The 20,228-nt window shown below is 31.8% G+C and overlaps 2 protein-coding genes across 2 annotated transcripts in view; one reads left to right on the forward strand and one right to left on the reverse strand.

The window, feature by feature from the left end:
* Nucleotides 1–20,228, forward strand: part of LOC105337927 (immunoglobulin superfamily member 10) — a 298,746-nt gene that overhangs the window by 79,449 nt on the left and 199,069 nt on the right. The window lies entirely within an intron of this gene.
* Nucleotides 1–20,228, reverse strand: part of LOC105329042 (uncharacterized) — a 144,538-nt gene that overhangs the window by 6,224 nt on the left and 118,086 nt on the right. The window contains exons 6-12 of the mRNA XM_066075173.1: nt 12,407–12,712; nt 4,625–4,909; nt 3,892–4,176; nt 2,672–2,953; nt 855–1,151; nt 382–672; nt 65–208 (exon numbers count right to left, since the gene is read on the reverse strand). Coding sequence (XP_065931245.1) covers nt 65–208; nt 382–672; nt 855–1,151; nt 2,672–2,953; nt 3,892–4,176; nt 4,625–4,909; nt 12,407–12,712 — 1,890 coding nt within the window. The remainder of the gene's footprint in view (nt 1–64; nt 209–381; nt 673–854; nt 1,152–2,671; nt 2,954–3,891; nt 4,177–4,624; nt 4,910–12,406; nt 12,713–20,228) is intronic.

A 20,228-nucleotide genomic window follows, 5' to 3' on the forward strand; every position in this document is an offset into this window, starting at 1 on the left:
TTAATTTCGCCTTCAAATATCTCCCAGTTTGATAGTTACATCTATATTACCTATATATACTTACTGATGTTGTTCTTTTCATTTTTTCTTCGGAAAAAAATCACCAAGACAACAACCAGAACTACAATAAGGATGGATACTCCCGTTGAAACCCCAATAGCTGCGTAGACCATCTCACTTGTACTAGTCACAGACGCCTTTGAGGTATCTTTAAAAAAACCTGATATTAATTAGATACTGTGTAGTTGTATTATATAAAAGAGGGGTATTTGATTGACCCTTTATATCATGCTTAATAAAGTTATTAAAATATCTTTATTTTATGATGTATTTCAAATTGTCTTTGTGGTCCTACAAGTCAGACAATAAAGTATATCGTACCTTTGACATTAACTTTCATCTCAACAGATTCCATAGAACAGTTGATTATATTACAACTCTCCAGGCAGTACAAAATTTCTTGACCGGGAGTTAAAGGACCATGTTCAAAATGTACCGTTCCTCCTTTCCCGGGATCTGTTAAGTTTGCAATAATTTTCCAGTCAGTTTCATCCCTCATCCGTAAGATAAAGAACTGTTTCGAGCCCCCATTGAATCCTGATGTCCACGTCATATTTACGTAACCGCTGACGTATGAATAAGCCATGAAGTTTAAAGGCTGCTGAGGTCTGTCTTTAAAAACACAGAACACAATATAATGATTTTAGGTACTGTTCTGTGTTAAGATTTGTTTTGTAAATAATTCACAATCATGTAAAACGAATGATCATTGAAATAAATAATACATAATTAGTTTAAACAACATCCGTCCTGTATTCATGCTTGTTCTTTCATTTATAGACAATATGATATACCTTGTGCGTTTATTGTAATGTTGTGAATGGTTTCGTTCTTGTATTTCATTACATAATAGCCAAAATTAGAATGGTTATTTATTGGTACAGAAGTGTTGATCCAGTGTTTGTATACAACATCTCGCTTGGAGACAGTCGATGTGAGTTGGTGATCAGTAGGTCCCATCCATGTGATATCCGAAGCCTGCGGTGGGGGGTTTGCAATAACTGGAATTGCCAGTACTACTTTGATATTGTTTCCACTCGTTGAACTATAGTTTGTTTGGAGTGGACCACTCTTATCAATGCGCAGTTTACCTTTCAAGACAAATATTTTTGTTTTTAAATTTTAGCAAGCGTAAAAAACGAAAACACAAATCTACATACTGGAATATTCCAAACCCAAAGTTCAATTTTTAAAAAGGCACTGAATCGCAAATTGCCATGACAAAATGTGTGCCTTTGCAACATCTTATTGATTTAATCAATGTTTTTACTAAAATACATTAATCTATAATTTAATTCATAATTATTTGAACTCAGTAAGTGGTAAAATGATTATATTGGTCTACTGTTCTAACATGTACATTATTTTATTTACCAAGCACATATTTTTATTAACAGAGCAAATATTTGTATAAAAGGCGGTGCGTTTACGACTATTCTTTCAATTAATAAATGTTGTTTAAAAATAGCCATTAGATTTCGGGTTGTATCTAATTAATTCACGTCTTATAACATAAAAATATCAGTTGACTTTGTTGTCTTTTGAACTATTTTCTGAAAATAGCCAAGTTCATAGAAAGGTTGTCAGAATGCGTTGTATAGTTATCAAATGATATTAAAGAAGTACTACAGAGTCTATAATAAAAACACTCTATTCGAAAGGTCGCAGACCAACTTTGAATTCCATTTTACTACGATTTCGAGTATGAAATGACTTATTTGCAGCAAGGCTTGGTTTAAACAATTGACGCGTCAGCCCCCTCCCCAAAAAGTAACAGCTAGCAACTACAGTGATAAGAGGCAGTTTGCTTGATATTACGAATAAATTTAAAGAAAACTTTAACCACGTTGCTGTTATATTTATAATGTATTTACATCTCCTTAAGAATGTATACTTAATATAATAGCTGTTGTGAAGGAAGTCAATATTAAAAATTGTTTTGATGAAAAAAAAATTATAGATTTAAAATTTCTTTAAAGAAAAGTTTTTTTCCGAATTCAAGTATTTCCCGTTTGCCTGTGTGGCGCGAGAGAGATGAGAGATGAATGTCTAATTTTGTGGCAACAGTCAGCCATGCTATGGGGATGCGTAACTTTGGGAGGAGTGAGGACTGTCACTGGCAACACCAATGCTAAATAATATTAGAAGATCCCAAACGAGCTTTTTATCATTTTCAAATTCATTTAGGTAATTGCTAGTCAAAAAGGTAATCTATTTAGAACTATCTAAATGTTCAATAGGTTGCTTAGAGGACACGGTAGATATGATTGCTATAACATGCATTTTCTATCCTTAATTAATGATATATAAATTCGATATTGGCTGCTTTATCCTTTCAATGTAAGAGTGCCGTATTCAAAATTTGAAGTACAGTTTTTAATTTCATAAAAGTATGATAGGTTTTTGTTAAAAAAAAACAGAAAAAAATGAATAGCTTATATAAAACGAATCCTTGTCTATAAACAGTAACATTCATATGATTTTCATCTTCATTATCTTGTTTTTCTTATTAAGGCAAGAAGTTTAACCTATTTGATTTTTATCTATACTCATGTCAAGTCAAACAAAATCCATAACTTTTATTTTTTTCTTATCGATTTTTGATACTTACAAGTAATATTTATGTTCACCGTCTGAGAGCTAGAATTGAACACACTAGAACTGCCTTCACAAATATACTTATCCGTATCCCCACAGAGTGTTGCAGTGTAGTTTGCCCATTTTGAAGGGCTCCTGTTTGTTGCTATTTCATTTTGGCCTTTAATCAGGCGAACTGTTGGTGTTGGATTCCCGTCTACGAAACACGCAACACGTAAAGGTTCGTTTTCTTTCGTAGTCCACATCGGCTCCCAATTACGACTGCTGTTCTTGTAGAGAGTAGGTTCATCCAAATCTAAAACACACTTTCGTTAAGGAAGGATACTTTTTGGGGTTTTGACTTGTCAAATGCAAATTTGAATAAATGTTCATTACATCAAGATGAAAAGAGATTAAAAGTCCATGTATAACTTGACATATAAATAGTAATCAAAATTTATATTCTAACAAAAACTATACTGCTGTAGGGATATATCACATGTTTTTAACTCATAAATTAGTATTTATGAGCTTAACATTTCTGTACAATTACATTCTTCATTAAGATTTGCGTAAAAAAAAAACATAATTGGAATTCTCTCTTACTAATTGATCAAAATATTATATGCATACTATTTAAAAATCAAAAATATCTTAAAATTAGAAAGATAGAAAAATTCAAGATATCTTCAAAATTGAAAAAAATAGAAGAAATGCGCGCTAAGCAATAACATTTTTAGCTTGACTCATCATTTTGATTTAGTTACATAACATAATTGGCATTTTGATATTTTATCATTCTATTTTAGAATAGAATCTTCATATATTAAACATATGCCTACATTAATACATTAAACTACATTCACTTTTATCATACTTTATGTTGACCGGACATTGGTGCAAAACCAAATTTGTCAAATTTAATCTAACAATTACAATGTACTATCATTTGCTAGTATTGTTTGCTTAAGTGGGTGAACATTTTTTGAACATCTTTTTATAAGAAGTATGTCTTATTACGTGAACAATACTTCATTAATCGTGCATGTGTCGCGACAAATCCCTGGCACTGTTATTATTTTTTGTTCAAACAAACTATTTCAAATCTAATGTAAGTAGTTGATTTAATTCAAAGTATTCAACAGAGAGCATTGAACTCTTTTGCTTAATAGAAAGGAGAAACATTCTTGCATACTGAAATTAGATTTGAAAACTATCATATTAATGCTTTGATAAACAGATTGTTTTACTTACATAAAACATTTAAACTTATGTTCTTTTCCATTATGAGTGTGGATCTCCATTTTACTTCGCAGTGGAGCGATACAATATTTCGTTTTAGATTTTGTATTTGCAATTCTTTCACGTGAGAAATTGTGTTCGTCTGACCATTTGCCATCTTATATTTCCAGATTGTTTCACAGGGCGGATTACAATGGACGATGCAATTCAAGGGACCGATTGTTTCATGTTCTTTGATATTGATCATAGGATTACTTTGTACGTTTGGAGGTTCGAACCTTATTTTGTCTGGACCATCTGAAATATATGTGCAGGTTTTCATCAAACATACATATCTTTTGATCTTTTTTCAAAACAAATGTTGTAAAATGCCAGTCAATGAACAAAATGAACATTCTATTTGATTCCGACTTATCTATCAAAATCTTGGATACGCTATATATTTGTTAATCATTAACATTGCAAATTATGATACATAACATAAAAGAAATATAAGTAACAGAAATGGATTTACACAAAGGAATAATTTGGACTACATCGCTCCAAATTGATTTAATCTCGTCCTCTCTTGATTTACACGTATAATTCTTACATTTGTGATCTTTAGTGACAATAAATCTTATGGTATCTTTGTTATTTCCACTAATTCTTTGTCGTTGACAAACAAGGTGTAACGACGAAGCTACTGTTTTGTTCTCAGAGAGAAGTTAAGTTGAATCAATTAAGTTACATCAGTCATACTTACACAGAGGGTTAATCTGTACATGATCACTCCTGTCAGACTCCATGTCTTCTTCTGTCGCCGTACAAGAGTAATTGTTGTACTTGAGATCTTTAGTTACATATAATCTCAGAGTATCTCTGGTTTCTCCTCTTTTCCTTGTGTCGTTGACAAACCAGGTGTAGGACAAGGTGAGGAGCTTGATGTAGTAGTCAGGGGCTGAGGTTGAGTAACTGGAACAATTCAGTGTTATGTAGCTATTGACCACAACGTTAAAGTCTCCTGTTATGACAGGGGTAGATGGTTTGTCTAAAATAAAAACAGCCAGATTTTTCGTAATTAAGTAACACAAATTATGAAATACCTAAACAAACGACAAATGAAATTAACTGTCACAATTTATCTTATAAAAAAAATAGGAAAAATCAACACAAGAGTCCAATGGGCCTTATCGGTCACCTGAGTAACTGCGGAGTGGTTTTTGCAATGTACATAAGTGCATGATTTGTAGCTCTATGGTGCAGTGGGGTTACGTTTGAATAGCCTCAGCTAATTTAAGATACTTTATTACCTGGACAGGGTTCTGTATATTTATGATAGATGTACAATTTATGTGCAAAATAAAGATTTCATCTTGAACAATTGTGCGAGGAGATCCTAGCTTCCAAACAAATGGTCTACCCTATATTGAATATTTTACAAAACAATGATTTAAATCAATATACTTTTTTTCCTGTTTTTTATTTTTTTTTTTCTTACAAATTTCATTAATCTCAGTGTTCAATTTAATGTTCAATTAAAGATTTTTTTAACTTGAAAACCTGAGAGGAAGAATCCAAGCGAGTGTGTTACATGTACGCACTATTTTGCAAACGATAAAAAGTTCAACAGCTGCTTTTCGTCTTAAGGATTAACAACAAGCAGAACCTTAGCACTGTGGTTATTCTGATATATTTACATTTTCCAGTGTTTCCTCTGTGATAACACTACGTACCGATTTTGTACTATAAACCCATAATACAAATGACGCCAAATCGAGGCGCTAGGGTGATTTGCTTATCTATCATTTAAAAATATAATAGTACGATCGCTTAAAATTATAGAAATATAAGTTATAAGGAATCATTCTTTGAATATTATGAGATGATAATTTCGGTCGGGGTGTGATCAAATCTATCATAAAGCCCTTCGGGCTTTATCGGATTTGATCACGCCCCGACCGAAATTATCACCTCATAATACTCAAAGAATGATTCTTTATTCCTTAAATATGTACAAAAAAGTTCAAAGTTAAAACATTGGTAATCAAAGAATATGAAGCTCATCTCGACGAATGTTATCTAAGAGAATGGCAATTTTTTGTCTAGTTAGTGCATAATTCATGATCAATATGACGCTTGCTATAAGTTTGTTTAAGTAGGAATTATAGTTACTAAGCATCCTAATTTTTGTCATCAGTTAGAAATAAGGGATCATTTTTGTATGTATATCGGGATATAAATACTGGTTGGTTACGTAATCAAATCCCATAAAGCCCGAAGGGATCTATGGAAGATTTGACCATGTACCAACCCGTATTTATATCTTGATATACATTCAAAAATGATACCTTATTTCTTATATTTACATTTGTTGCAAATTATGAAAATAATAATGTTCCATACTTTCTCTTTTAGGATGACCTAGAAAGCCGCTTCGATTAAGATGACGTAACAAAAAATAGTACAGCAATGTTGCAAGCATTTGATTATCGTCAAAAATAAATATGACACTACTTTTGACAAGACAACATTTTTTTAATTATAATATAGAGAAACAGAAAAGAAAATTCACTTGTACAATTGTAAAAAAAATAAAAACGATTAAAGCTTGGCAGAATAGTACCATTTCTGTTGAAGTCGCAGAGTGGTTAGAAATTTGAAAACAAAGCGATCGAAAGTTGAGTTGAGTCTACTTAAGCAGTTTCAGGGGAAACTTTATCACATAATCAGATTCAAGAGCATAATGATTTCCTCCGACATTATAGAGGAAAGCAATTTTAACTTCGAAGTTCCTTTTACGAAACAAAACGGACAGAAAAGCACAAGGAGTTAAATTTGACCGTGATCCGTGAATGGACTAAACACGAAAGGTCTGTGATATTTCGTTTGCAATTTTGATCTAGGCTTGTAATTAAGTCAGAAATGAATATTAACTGAATTTACTCCTTTGACAAATTGCGATTGTAATTTTGAAGAACGCCTCGTTTCAATATCGATCCATAAACATTATTCTGTTAACAGACCTAACGTGTTATCCAATACCATTTATCCCCCGCTATTAATGTTATATTTTTTAAGAAAATGAATGAATAAAGCTTCGTATAACAAAATACCGATACGTTTATTTTGTATGCCTAAATTATGTTTTCATTACGATATAAGGTGTGTTTTTAGCACAAGTCGGTTAGTTTGAGTACTGGAAAAAGTAGTGACCTAGATTATTCATGCGCTACTTTGACCTCTTGACCCATAATGATGTTATGCAGAAATAACAACGGATGGTGCAAACAGTGTTATATAAGGGACCATTTTTGCAAGTGTAAATATTCATCATTATCATCTTTTTGTTTCCACGTACAAACAACCATTCAAGTTTATTATTCAACTTATTAGTTCGTTCCTTAATCGGGTTAATCTGCACAGGTTCTTTTTGTTTTATTTTTATTTTTTGCTATCTTGTTTTTTATAAAAAAATGTTGTCCAATTTTTTTTCTTTATTTAGCTTTTACACTTTTGTTTATATCTATGGTCATTTACAGAGTCTGTCTCCCCTACAAACCTTCATTACGAATTCTCTTACTAGTACAAAATATTTAACACCAACCCCCAATTATAAAATTATATTTCAGCACTTCTTCACATACCGTCTGTTTCGTCGGACAGGACTTTTTTCTCGAGCTTATGATCTTATGAGATGTAGTTGCCACGTTCCAATCCGGTGTTTTATATATTTTTACTTTTTGGTTTAGTGATAGTTTTTCTGCTATCATATGTAGATTTTATTTTCTTGTCCTGAAGAAGGGACGGGTTGTCCCGAACATTTGACAATATTTTGCTTTATTGTTCGTGTCGTTGGTTATTTTTATCGCTTTTGTATATCTCATCTTATAACCATGTATCGTTTGATCCGACACTATAGATAACGAGTGTTGTTGGTTTGTTAATGCTTATATATGTGTATTTGTGTGTAGGGGTGTCTGTGTGTGTTAGTGTAAGTGGGTCTCTCTCTCTCTCTCTCTCTTTCTCCCATTCTCTCACTCTCTCTCTCTGTGTGTTTGTGTGTGAGTGTGTGTTTGTTGCATAACATACAATGACAAAATAAAACAAATTTAAAATATACAAAAAAGGTCAAAATTACACCATCCTACCCTATGTCATAATTAAAGTCCTGCTTTAACAACAGAACCCCTGACCCAGGGGCCATTAAATTCATACCCTTAAAGGAGACACTCCTCCTCATGGTAACTATGTACTTAATTAATCGGATAAATACCCAGAAGCATATGAGAAGTTTTTCAAAAGTCATTGCATTCATTTATAACCCCATTCTCACACCAGTACCCCTAACCTAGGGGCCATAACTTTCACAATTTTGGAAGAGGCACTATTCTTCATCATAATTTTGTAACTTTAGTTAATATACTTGTTATTTGATATTTAATTTTAAAGAACAAAAGAGGAGATTTTTTAGAAAAGTAATGCATTTTCACAATGTAATAATTTAAGTCCCACTGTAATGACAAAACCCCTGACCCAGGGGTCATGTACTTCACAATTTTGGAAGAAGCTTTCTTTTTCATCAATACCATGTACAACATATTTAGGTTATCCGCCCAATATTAAGGAGCAGAAAAAAAAGTTGATAACAAAAATAAAGGATTTTCTTGATATAAAAATTAGAACCAAAACCTCTGAGCCAGTGAGTCTTGTCATTCACAATTTTTGAAATATTAATTTTTCCTCAATATAACATTGTGCTTTATTCATTGGCTAAAAACCCAAGAGCAGATAAGAACACTTTTAAAGAATATAATGTACGTTCATTTTAAAATCATAAGAATCCCACCCTAGCACCATAACTTATAACCTTGGGGCAATGAATTTTAACAATTTTGGTATAGAGGTCAACGTTTATTACAATTATGCCAGCAGTTTGCCTGGTTGATATCAAGGAGTGAGGAACAAATTCAAGATTGCCAGGGGACCATGAATTTCACAACTTTACTCCTCTTTACCGATATATTTTATTTGCCAAAACATAAAACATATAGCAATACCGGTAGGTCACCTGTGTTTCTCAGGTGACATAATAACCAACTTCAGAGGGTTCTGTATTTTTTTTCGGAATTGCAGCTACCTTCATACAGTATCCGCAACTTTATTTTTTTCAATTCTTTTCTAGTATATCGTGTATCAGTTCTATTGTATCATGCATGCATACTGTGCAATCGTGCGTTAATTCTTTCTATCGTACGTAAATCCTATCAGGTGTATCGTTCAATTTGAGGAGTTTTTCCCATTTATACTATCGTGTTAATCCTTTCGTACCTTTAATAACAAGTAAATTTATTTCAACATTACAAGTCGTTCAACGGGTCGTATACGATCATTTATAACACAAAATATGTAAATTCTGATCAGGTAATTAATCATACTAATTTCGTAATTCTTTAGATCAAACACAGGGCGAAAAACCATCTTTAAGCAAGTCCTTAAAGGTGGCTTAAAGGTGACTTAAAGGTGCTTAAAGGCTATACAACCTTTAAGCCGCATTTAAGTCACCTTTAAGCAAGTGCTTATAGGTCCTTAAGGTCCAAACTTCTTTAAGCCACCTTTAAGCCACCTTTAAGCATCTTTAAGTGGCGTTTACGCTCTCTTTACACTGCCTTTACACTGTCTTTAAGTGGCTTAAGTCAATATTGATCAAGCTGAACAATAAAAACATACATTAAATGCAAAAGCTCTTTTATAGAGATGGGAGGGGGTCATCCGAGTGATAATATAATTTCAAAGGAAAAAGGGGGGGGGGTGTTCCATGCGGTTTAATCGTCGCTCCATTAAACACAGATCGCTATCATCAGCACCGCTCCGATGTACACAGATTGCAGTTATAAAATTCTTTATAATTGTTTGGGGGTTTCAAAATTGTTGTAGGGATGAGCGCAGTCTCTGTATCTTAATATGTGCATAAAACTAATTAAAGTATGTTTATTTCCTATTATAAATTTATCGGTGAAAAATATCTCTCTCTCTCTCTCTCTCTCTCTCTCTCTCTCTCTCTCTCTCTCTCTCAGTTCATCCGGTTATTAAACAAAATAAAGATAATGAACCAAAAATGCATGATTTAATTTGATAATTGGTTTAAGGTTTGTATTTTGTTTTTCAATTTTCATTATTTTTAACTCTAGATCTGCTAGATACATGTTAACAACTACCTTTGTTATATCGGGCAGGATATTACTGTTTTGTTTGTCTAGACATAGTTTTGTTCGTTTGTGTATATTGTTTATTGTTTATTGTTTATTGTTAAATAGTCTATTGTTTGTCCAACTTAAGAAAACCCCTGGAACTAACACAGGATATACAAGATATACACAACAGTTGTGTCGTGTGCCCAGGTGCATGTTTGTGTATATCTAATTAAAGTCTATTGTTTGTCCAACTTAAAAAAAACCCTGGAACTAACACAGAATATACAAGATATACACAACAGGTGTGTCGTGTGCCCAGGTGCACGTCAGGGTTTCTAAAGGCGTTAAATCTTAGTATGTACGAGTATACGATAAGTCTAGTGAATAAAAGTTAATTTACATTTGTAATTCATTTTCAAAGTATTATTTCCTAGCCCGGGGTTTCAAAGATGTTACGTCTACAAATTAACGATACATGTTTGTAAGAGTAAAATCTTGAGGCTAATTAATTAATGTACCGGTGATCATAAATAGGGGTTGATTATTTAAATATATGTATAAGGGTAGATATGTCAAATATACCCGGCCTGGCACATCATACAATTGTATGTACAGGTCATTAGCAATTGCCACATGCAGTAAATACGTCACCGGTAATTGGTAATTTTGTTTGTTATAGAATTGATAGTTTAAAAATCAGGTACATACAATTACATGTAAATATTTAAACATATTGGAACGGCGCCGCGATCATGAAAACTGGGAAATTGCGGGAAATTGAACAAATACCCTAATAGTATCAATGCATTTAATAAAAGAAATGATTTCATTTTCTTTCTTACATTTGTATAGCTATAAATTAGATGAACGTATATCTACTTGGTTTAAATTTATTAACTAAGAAAGCCTACTATAGTGAACCTATCGGTTTCCATTTAGGTATAATATATTTTTGTTCACTGAAGACCAAGTTCCGTATTTCATTCTAAATACATTCATGCATGTACATGTAATTTATAAATTAGATATAATTGATTGTTCCAAACTGAATGGTTTGTCAAAATATTTTCAAGTAAACACATTCAATACAGTGATTCAATATCCAATGATATATAGGATATAAAAACGCTTATACATATGTAAGTTGCCGTGGCGCAGAGTAAGTGTGGTGATGCTAGTAAACTAAGGGTCCCGGGTCCAATTCTCGCCGTGGCCGTGTTTTTTTTTTTTTATGTTTTTTTCATTTTTCTTTCTAGAACGAAAACCGTTTTAATACCTTTTCTTTCATAAAGTTAATACATTTTGTTGGAAATTAAGCACAATATTGAATTAAAATTTTTTTAACGGCTTAAAGGTGGCTTAAAGGTGGCTTAGAGAAGTTTGGACATTAAGGACCTATAAGTTGTCCTTAAAGGTGGCTTAAAGGTGGCTTAAAGATAGTCTTTAAGCCGCCTTTAAGCCATCTTTACGCTTTCTTTAAGCCACCTTTAAGCAACACATATAGCTTAAAGGTGGCTTAAAGATCGTCTTTAAGCTACCTTTAAACACCTTTAAGCTATCTTTAAGGAGGACTTAAAGATGGTCATTCATCCTGTGAAAATTAAACACAATTACATGTAAATCATGCCCGTAAGCAGTGAAAATGAAAAAAAAAATGATGATAACCATCGACTATCTTTTGAACAAAATTACATAAAAGTAAAAACAAAATCAAATTGTTCGCAAAGTGTATACTTCGTGAAACATTTTGGCATTTACTGCTTATTTTTGTTTATTTATTTTTATTTTGGTATATTTTACAAATAACGTCAGTATGAACACATAAAAATATGCATTGAATGGTTAATATTTGGATGTCGTCGGTCCTATGACACACAAAAGTTTTCCGTTATTTTCTATTATGAAATGAGCTAATTAAACCCAAAATACAAAGTTATCTCTCTTTGTTTGATTAAATCATTTATATTTAATGAAAATATACACAAATGTTTAGATTATCACAAAAAAATAACTTTAATTAGACAACTTTCAAAAAATGACTTTTAGTTAGGCGGCTAGACAATGCTATCGTTCGCAGTCCTTTATATTAAATTTTAAGTTGATACCTGCTTACTCTTAACAACCTCATCACTTGGGCCTTAACTTTTTCATAAACAAGTTAACACAATACACGGGCAAATAAAAAAAATATATATCTATAATATTGGTATGTGGTTTTTATTTTACTCAATAAAACGAAGCACAGCATGGTGCAGAAATGTATATATTTCAATTGGTCGAAACTAATTCCGAAAACGATTACTACACCGCCTTCACTAGACCTAATAACATTTTTGAACAAAAATAAAACATACCCGAAACAATAAGTACAACACCACCTCCTGACCACGCAGCTGCAGCAGACGTTTCACCATTGTAGTATCCAGCGTCATCCAGAGTTATGTCCCTTATCTCAAACATGATGTTAGTGGAAGTAAATGGTCTGGTAAGGTATGAATACTTTGTCGATATTGTATCTTCTACATATTCCACTCCACTGCTACTAATACTGAATATAGTTCTGTTTTTGTGGAAAACATAATATTGTTTGGCTAATGGAAAGAACGGCGCCGTCCATGATACATTCACTGTATCTCCTATCTCGGTTTCAAATTTTGAGACTACAATGTGAAAAAATATACCATAAACTGTATGAATACCATACATTGTACTTTGGGAAAGATACGTTTGGCTTATGCTTTGTCATTCATTTAAATAATATCTAGATAGAAAAAAACCGTCATTTGGAGTGGGGGTTGTTGGAGCGTAATAAATTTTACATTTGATGTTTCTTTAAAACAAATTACTGTGGAATCATTAGATTTCGTGGTGGCTCATTTTTCGTGGAATTCGTGGGTACATCTCATCAACGAATTAACATCCTACACGAATGAATAAATTAGGGTAATAAAGTCATATTTCTTCTGTAGGTTTGAGAGAATACACGAAATTACGTCCCCACGAAGCTGTAAAATTTAAGCAATCCACGAAAATTGGCCCCCACGAAAATTAATGATTCCACAGTAAATGACGTTTCAGTAGTTTAGCATTATGATAGAATCATTTTACCCAAATAGCCAAAGAACCAATTAAAGAACGGGGTTTTTTTTTGGTTCTTTTTTATATGTATTGTTTACTCCACTGTCTCTAATACTGAAAATGGTTGTGTGATACACATTATGTAATCCGATCTGTGGAAAGTATGTAGCTGTCCATGATGAGTTTACCGTACCCCCTATCTGTGTTTCAAATTTGGTGACTGCAATATAACTGTTTATGTAAATATTATTATGCTTATTTTGTGGCTTATCGAAATTAAACGAATATTGTTGCATCGTGGGGGATTTACAATGGATAAATAGTCGATATTCATGTGATAATCAGATGGTAAAAAATCCAATGTGCTTGGTATATTTGCAGGTATTCTACTTAGCAAATACAATATCGGCTTAAATATACACTTTTGTGTATTCTGCTTAATATTAAGCATATGAAAAAAATTGAAATAATCTAAACATTACTGCTAAAACGTTGTTTGTTACAATGTAGCTTTTATATATACATGATTAGAATTATGTCATGATTCGAAGTGCCTTTAGATTTTGTTCTGATCATATAACACCATACTAGTAAAACATGCGTAAGAACATTAATATGTGACAGAAAATTATGAATTCATCATGTATAAAGCATATTAAACAAAATAACACATATCTTGGGTATGATCTTTGACAGTTTTGTGACGCATGCAATAATGTGCTATAACGTAGCATCGTTTTACAAAAAATAGTGTGTACTTTTGTATTTTTGTAAGATGTATTTCGTTTAGGATTGAAATTAAATGTTTAAATTGCTTATCAGACAGTGGGACATTGATGGTATCTTTTCAATTTTATGTTTATGTTTTTGAATTACATGGTATTCCATACAACTAAGACTGGTTCAAAAATATTTTACCAGGTATTTAGAAGCATTGAATCATTATTTCTTTAAAAATCTAGTCTCATTACTGCAACTTTGCTTGCCCCAAAACTGAATAATGCGAAATTTCGTTTTATGAAAATTGTTCGCATATGGGTATATCCCTCTAACTATTTTTAGAATCAGTAGGACAACAAAGTAGTGTCTTTAAGCAAATACGTTCCTATACTTGCAGATTGTATATACATTTACTGGGACAGTTTGAATCAGAATGCTCGTCTAATGTCAGAAAAGCGGATTTGTTTAAAAGCAAGTGTCAAAACTGAATTATCAATTAAAGAAAAGAATTGAAATTATTTGATGTACACCCAAACTATGAAACCCCAAACTTTTACTTTCACTTTCAGAATTTTTCAATACAAACGCATTTTGCTGTAAACGAATTTGACTTCACACCACCAATTTTTTATAGGAAGTAGACAGTTTGATGAGCTTTCATACAAGAAGTCCCTCGTTGCTGAACGTAAATTAGGGCAGTTGTAACGGCAAAAAGTGACCCCCGTAGAATATTGACCAGTGGGTCAAATTTCTATGGAGAAAAATGACCCAAAGTCAGTTTTCTATGACAAGTAGGATCCTTTTTCTACAGTAAACCATTCCAGACCTGTAGATCTACGACCCCTAAACGTTGAAAACTGACTCCCATAGAAGTTTAACCTCACTTTAAACAAAGCGATGTCTGAGTTTATCTTGAGGTACCTGTCAGCTTGCCTTGTGGGGCCACTTCGCAAAGCCTTTTTAGCGTTGCCCCCCCCCCCCCCTATTCATTATGATGTGCTCGCATGTGCTCCATTTTTTATTATGCTCACATTGCTAAATAGGCCAAATTATTTAGTAGATAATTCAATAGACAAACCTAAACTTGAATAATGACTACGTGTTGCATATTTTAGAATAAAAAAAAACCTAGAAGACAAATGTGAAATTTCGAAAAATAAAGCGGATTTTAGTATCTGTTCTTTTGAGCTAAATTCAATTTTTGACAATCGAACAAAACACTGTCACACCATCAGACTTACTGTAAACGTATTGCTTTTGGTTGTGTATTCTATTTAGCGTTTTTAGCGGAATGCAGATTCCGCTAAATCAAGCACTTCGCTAAATGCCATGCACACATGTAAATGAATAGGAACATTCAGGAATACGCTAAATCAAATTCACGCCAACTTGCTCAAGAAGTATATTTCGCCAAACAACCTACACATTTGTTTACTTTTAAACTTAAAATGTTGCCATGAGAGGAAAGGTTTGGAATTCAACTGCGTTGTTTTAACATAAACAAACTGGCCAACTCTTGTAATTAAAAGCTGGAAAACAAATAAACGAAGTAAATTCTTCTTGAATGAGGACTTTTGGTCTAAAATTTGGCTTGGTTTCAACTTGGCCTCAAATTTGGCGAGTATCTTGGCCTCTTTTCTATTTTCATATTTTTTTATATTTGATGATTTTATTATTTTTTTCTTATTTCAGTGCAATACACTAAATGGTTTTTAGTGTCTTATAGTGATAATTCTATTAAAACATACTTATGACTAAAGGTACATGTTTGAGTGATTGATTCTAATAGATTTTGAACAATTCTAAAGTAGTTAAAGAATGAACTACTGCCAATGAAACAGCATGACATGGGCTTTTTTTTAAATATACATTTGTACTTTAGCTCATACTGGTCTCAGTATCGGCCAATACCTATATCAAATACTTGTTTGAGAAAAAAATATTTGCAGAGACAATTTTGTGTTTATTCCAACCAACAGTAAACCAACTAATAATTATGGGATCGCCGAGTCAAGTTATTGGGTGATGCAATGATGCAGTCATTAACTATAATGACATTATAGTAGACCGAATGTTGTTTACCAGACAGATGCATTTTGCCTAAAATAAACGAGAGAGAGAGGGAGAGAGAGAGTGTGTAGGGGCATTGTTTCCATATGTATATAATATATAAACCATATTCACGTTATAGGACCCTGTTTTACATGGATACTTAAAAGAGGGTAAAGAACAAAACACTTTGCAGTTCTTATAAAAAAACACAACAGAGAAACAATTTAACTATATATACTACAGTACCACAGCTTATTAATTATTTCTGCGATAGCTTTCATACTCCCTATACATGTGTCTAAAGGTATTCTTAGCATATATTTTTTCGATCAAAAGCCTTTCTATTATAACAGGTTATTTGAATATGCGTTACTTTTATATTTCCAAGAAAAAATATACTGCTTCACGGAGTTTAAAAAATTATAACTTTCTCTATTTTTATATTCTCTAAAAAGAAGTGATTGTTTATCAAATGTTATTAACAAATCAAACTGTCTCATAATATATTTTTCAACAGCAGTCCATAACTCTTTTACTAAAATATCTTCATAAAATAAAAGTTATGTAAGAATATGCCCGTATTGTTTACTATATTCAAATGTCGTTTTTAAATACCACGGTTGTGTTTAAATGGAGTCGAAGTCAGTGCCAAAGCCCTTTTTACTGTCATTGTTTCTTTGCAATTTGCTCTGTTACCGAATTTTGCAAGTACATTCTTAATGTCAATTTGATTTCAACAGCAAAATCATTCCTTAAGTATTCAGTTTCTTGTGTTCAGTTCTAAATTCGAAGTTTTGGGATTAGTGATATTTATATGGTTTTAAAATCAAGCATTGTATTTAAAAAGAATACATTCTTTATAAGCCTATTGTAACAATAAAAAATTAATTTTGAAAAATATCCAAAATAGGATGACGCATGAAATCGATCACCGATCTGAGGGATGGGGAATTCAAACTCATTAGGGCTACTTAATTATTAAACTTACTTATAATAGGCCTCGTCCCCCTTCCTATGAATATCTACCCCATCCCCCACCCCGCCCGGATATACTTTTCTGAATTCACACGTAATGAGAAGATCATGTGCCTATTTCAGACCAATGGTTAATAATCAATTTCGCATTGTGATAGATACCATGACGAATAGTTTTCTCTTCCTTAGTGAATTTACTGGTATCAGTTCTTGTTTACAATTTGTACGTTTTTTTTTTAAATTTAGATTGATATCGTTCCTATGCAGTCATGTTTGAACAATACATAGGCAATTTCGCCACATATGATTCTGATATGAAGTGCTTTTCATATAAGAATCATATCAAAATCACATACGAATGATATAAAAATTAATTCATATAAGAATTATATAATCCCTATCATATGATTCTGATATGATTTGAATTATATGATAATAACTTCATATGAGAATTATATCATAATAAATTCATATCAAAATTATGTAAGAGTCATATCATAATTATATGATTATGATTTACATTAAAATATTTCCACGGGAAATGTATGAAAACCATTTTAGATACCTTCGAATTAATTGCGGCATGATGATTATTGGTTTGATATGAAAATTTGTTTGAAATTATAAGCGAATAAAATATTTAATGAGTGGTTTTGCTTTCAAGTAAAGTAGGTAAGCAGTGTATACATTTGAATTACTTCCCATATTTGTGTTTAATGAAGAAAATCACTATTGATAAAGGCATATAGTTTAAAAATATATTTTTACGAATTATATAATCAACCTAATCAACATGTTAACAATTCCGGAATAAAACCTGAATCGGCTTCGATTATGTCGTTCACATGTACACGTCATATTTTTACGTCACGAACGCAGAAGAGATCAGAAACTGCAGGATGATTTCAGATAATAGGTAAGAATTTACCAGTCGTGTCTCTTTTTCATTTACGAGCAATAAAGTTACTCAACTGACGGTAGATTGCGAATTGATCTGCACATGCTATAGAACTGTTGCTGTGTTTTCCAAGAAAATTCGAGTAGATCGACGATCGGAATCGCATTCATCATTTATATTCATAAAAACTACTATATTCCTTATCTTGAGAGAGTCGGAGTGTTTATATAAACGTGTGAGGAAATTCAGTTACAAAATTTAATGCAACAATAAACAATCTTGTATTTAAAATTTAGACCTGCGTGTTAAATTATAGGACTATCTCCCACAGAGACATCTTTGTGCAGCTATAGCTAATTGAATTTGATTTAGATAGAACAAGACTTCTGTAAAACAATCACCAACTCAAAATATATATCAATTAATGGAAAATCAAGTGTATTCTGAGCACTAAAAACTTTCAAAGTGAAAGTAGCCGAAATCTAGAGCAAAGCTTGATGTGATGCAACGAGTAGACCTTCCTCTCAGCTGTCGAAGATCAACAGGGAATGACTCACTGATTATCTCATGTGGCATGTCAAGCATAAAATTATGTATAACTATTCATTGACATTATTTATGTTATTTATTTTATTTAAAAAATTAATTTACTTTACAAACAGATAAGTAAATTTTACAAATATGTATAATGTAAATATGTTGATTGTTTATTTTTTTCTTCTTTAACAAGTTAACTCAAGACAAGTACATTGTACTAGTATTTGTTGGAAATGACCAGTCAGTCACATAAATGATTGTAATTTTATTACAATTTAATTAAAACAGGTTATTCACAAATTGCTCACATCTTCAAAATCATAGCATGACATTTATTTCTACTAAACCTTCAGTAATATTGTAGTATTTAAAAAAATATGAATGTATTTAAACTATGTTTATATTCATCATTTTATTTTGTGTTTTATATTTTCAGCAAATGGCTATTATAGTACACAAGCTTAGTACTACGATTTGGCTGGATGTAGTCTGAAGATGTATGACTATAATATCAAGATCCTGGCATTCTCCTTAAGTTCATAGAAAGATTGCATCATGTACTGAATCTGGTATGATACATATATGGCATCCTGAAAATTAATTTTAAAAATTTAATCGTATTGTTAATACTTATATTTAAAATTTCCAGATTCCTAAAAATGATATTAAACCTTTTGAAAGCTCATTTAATAGTTAATAACACATGAATGATTTTGCTTTTTAAAATTTTGATTCTAAAAGTTGTTATGTTCCTTGTCGTAAGCATGGCTATATTGAAGTTGCATTAACATTTCAGGATAAAATCCGAATTTGTCTTGTGCTTTGGTAAACACATCAGAAAGAGAGAAGCGGGTGAAAATACTTAAAGGCCGACATGAACTTAGGGTAATACTTTACTTTGTCAAATTGATACTGATGTTGGACATTTAATATCTCTCTCTCTCTCTCTCTCTCTCTCTCTCTCTCTCCAAGCTTGCAAATGTAATGATTTAGCAATTATTATCACATGGGAAATAAATGAGTAAGAGGATGTAAAATTCATGTTTTATTTGCAATATATTGTCACCAAATCTGGTGAATAACATTGACATATCGTCGCATACAGGAGCTACCTGCGTACTATAGCATTGTGCTTATTTACAAATCATAAAAACTGATATCTTAATTTCTAAGTGTCAAAAAATGTTTCTTTTTCAGAAAACTAATGAAGCACCAAAGAACAAGAAGAATAGAAATATCTATATGTTATCATTTGCAGGAATTAAATTTATTTTAATTCTGAGAATTGTTGTATTTTGTTTTCTAGCTAGTAGCTATACTCTTAGATAAACTCAAGTGGATTGGAAAGGAAAACGAATGAAATTTCTCAAGATCAATGAATGGGAGGTTAGAACAGCAAGTTGAGGAGTATCAACAAATGATTATAAAGCCTGAAAACATTTAAAGGCATTTATTTTACATGTATTTGCATGTGAAATTTGTGGATAGCATACATTCTAAGTTTCGGTCTTATTTACTACTGAGGTTTAACATGTGTCAAATATGGGGCATATTTTGCATTGCAAAGCAATAGTATCCACACCTGTTATATTCATATGATTCTCATATCATGTCAAAATTACATGATTGTCATATAAGAATTATATAATCATTATATAAGCGATCATATCATTTTGATATGATGCCCTTATCATATATTCGCAAATCAGAATTATATGATTATCATATGATACCTATGATATGATTCTGATATGATGCCCTTTTTTATCATCTCATATCAGCACAATTATATAAGAATCACATCATTTTGATATGAGAATGATATGTGGCGAAATCCCCTGTGTATACTTTAGTTAAAGAAATTTATATCTTTCCTTTTTTTATTTGAAAATTTAAAAAATGAAAAGATACTGAAA

The sequence above is a fragment of the Magallana gigas genome, chromosome 1, assembly GCF_963853765.1.
Source record: "Magallana gigas chromosome 1, xbMagGiga1.1, whole genome shotgun sequence".
Taxonomy (NCBI): domain Eukaryota; kingdom Metazoa; phylum Mollusca; class Bivalvia; order Ostreida; family Ostreidae; genus Magallana; species Magallana gigas.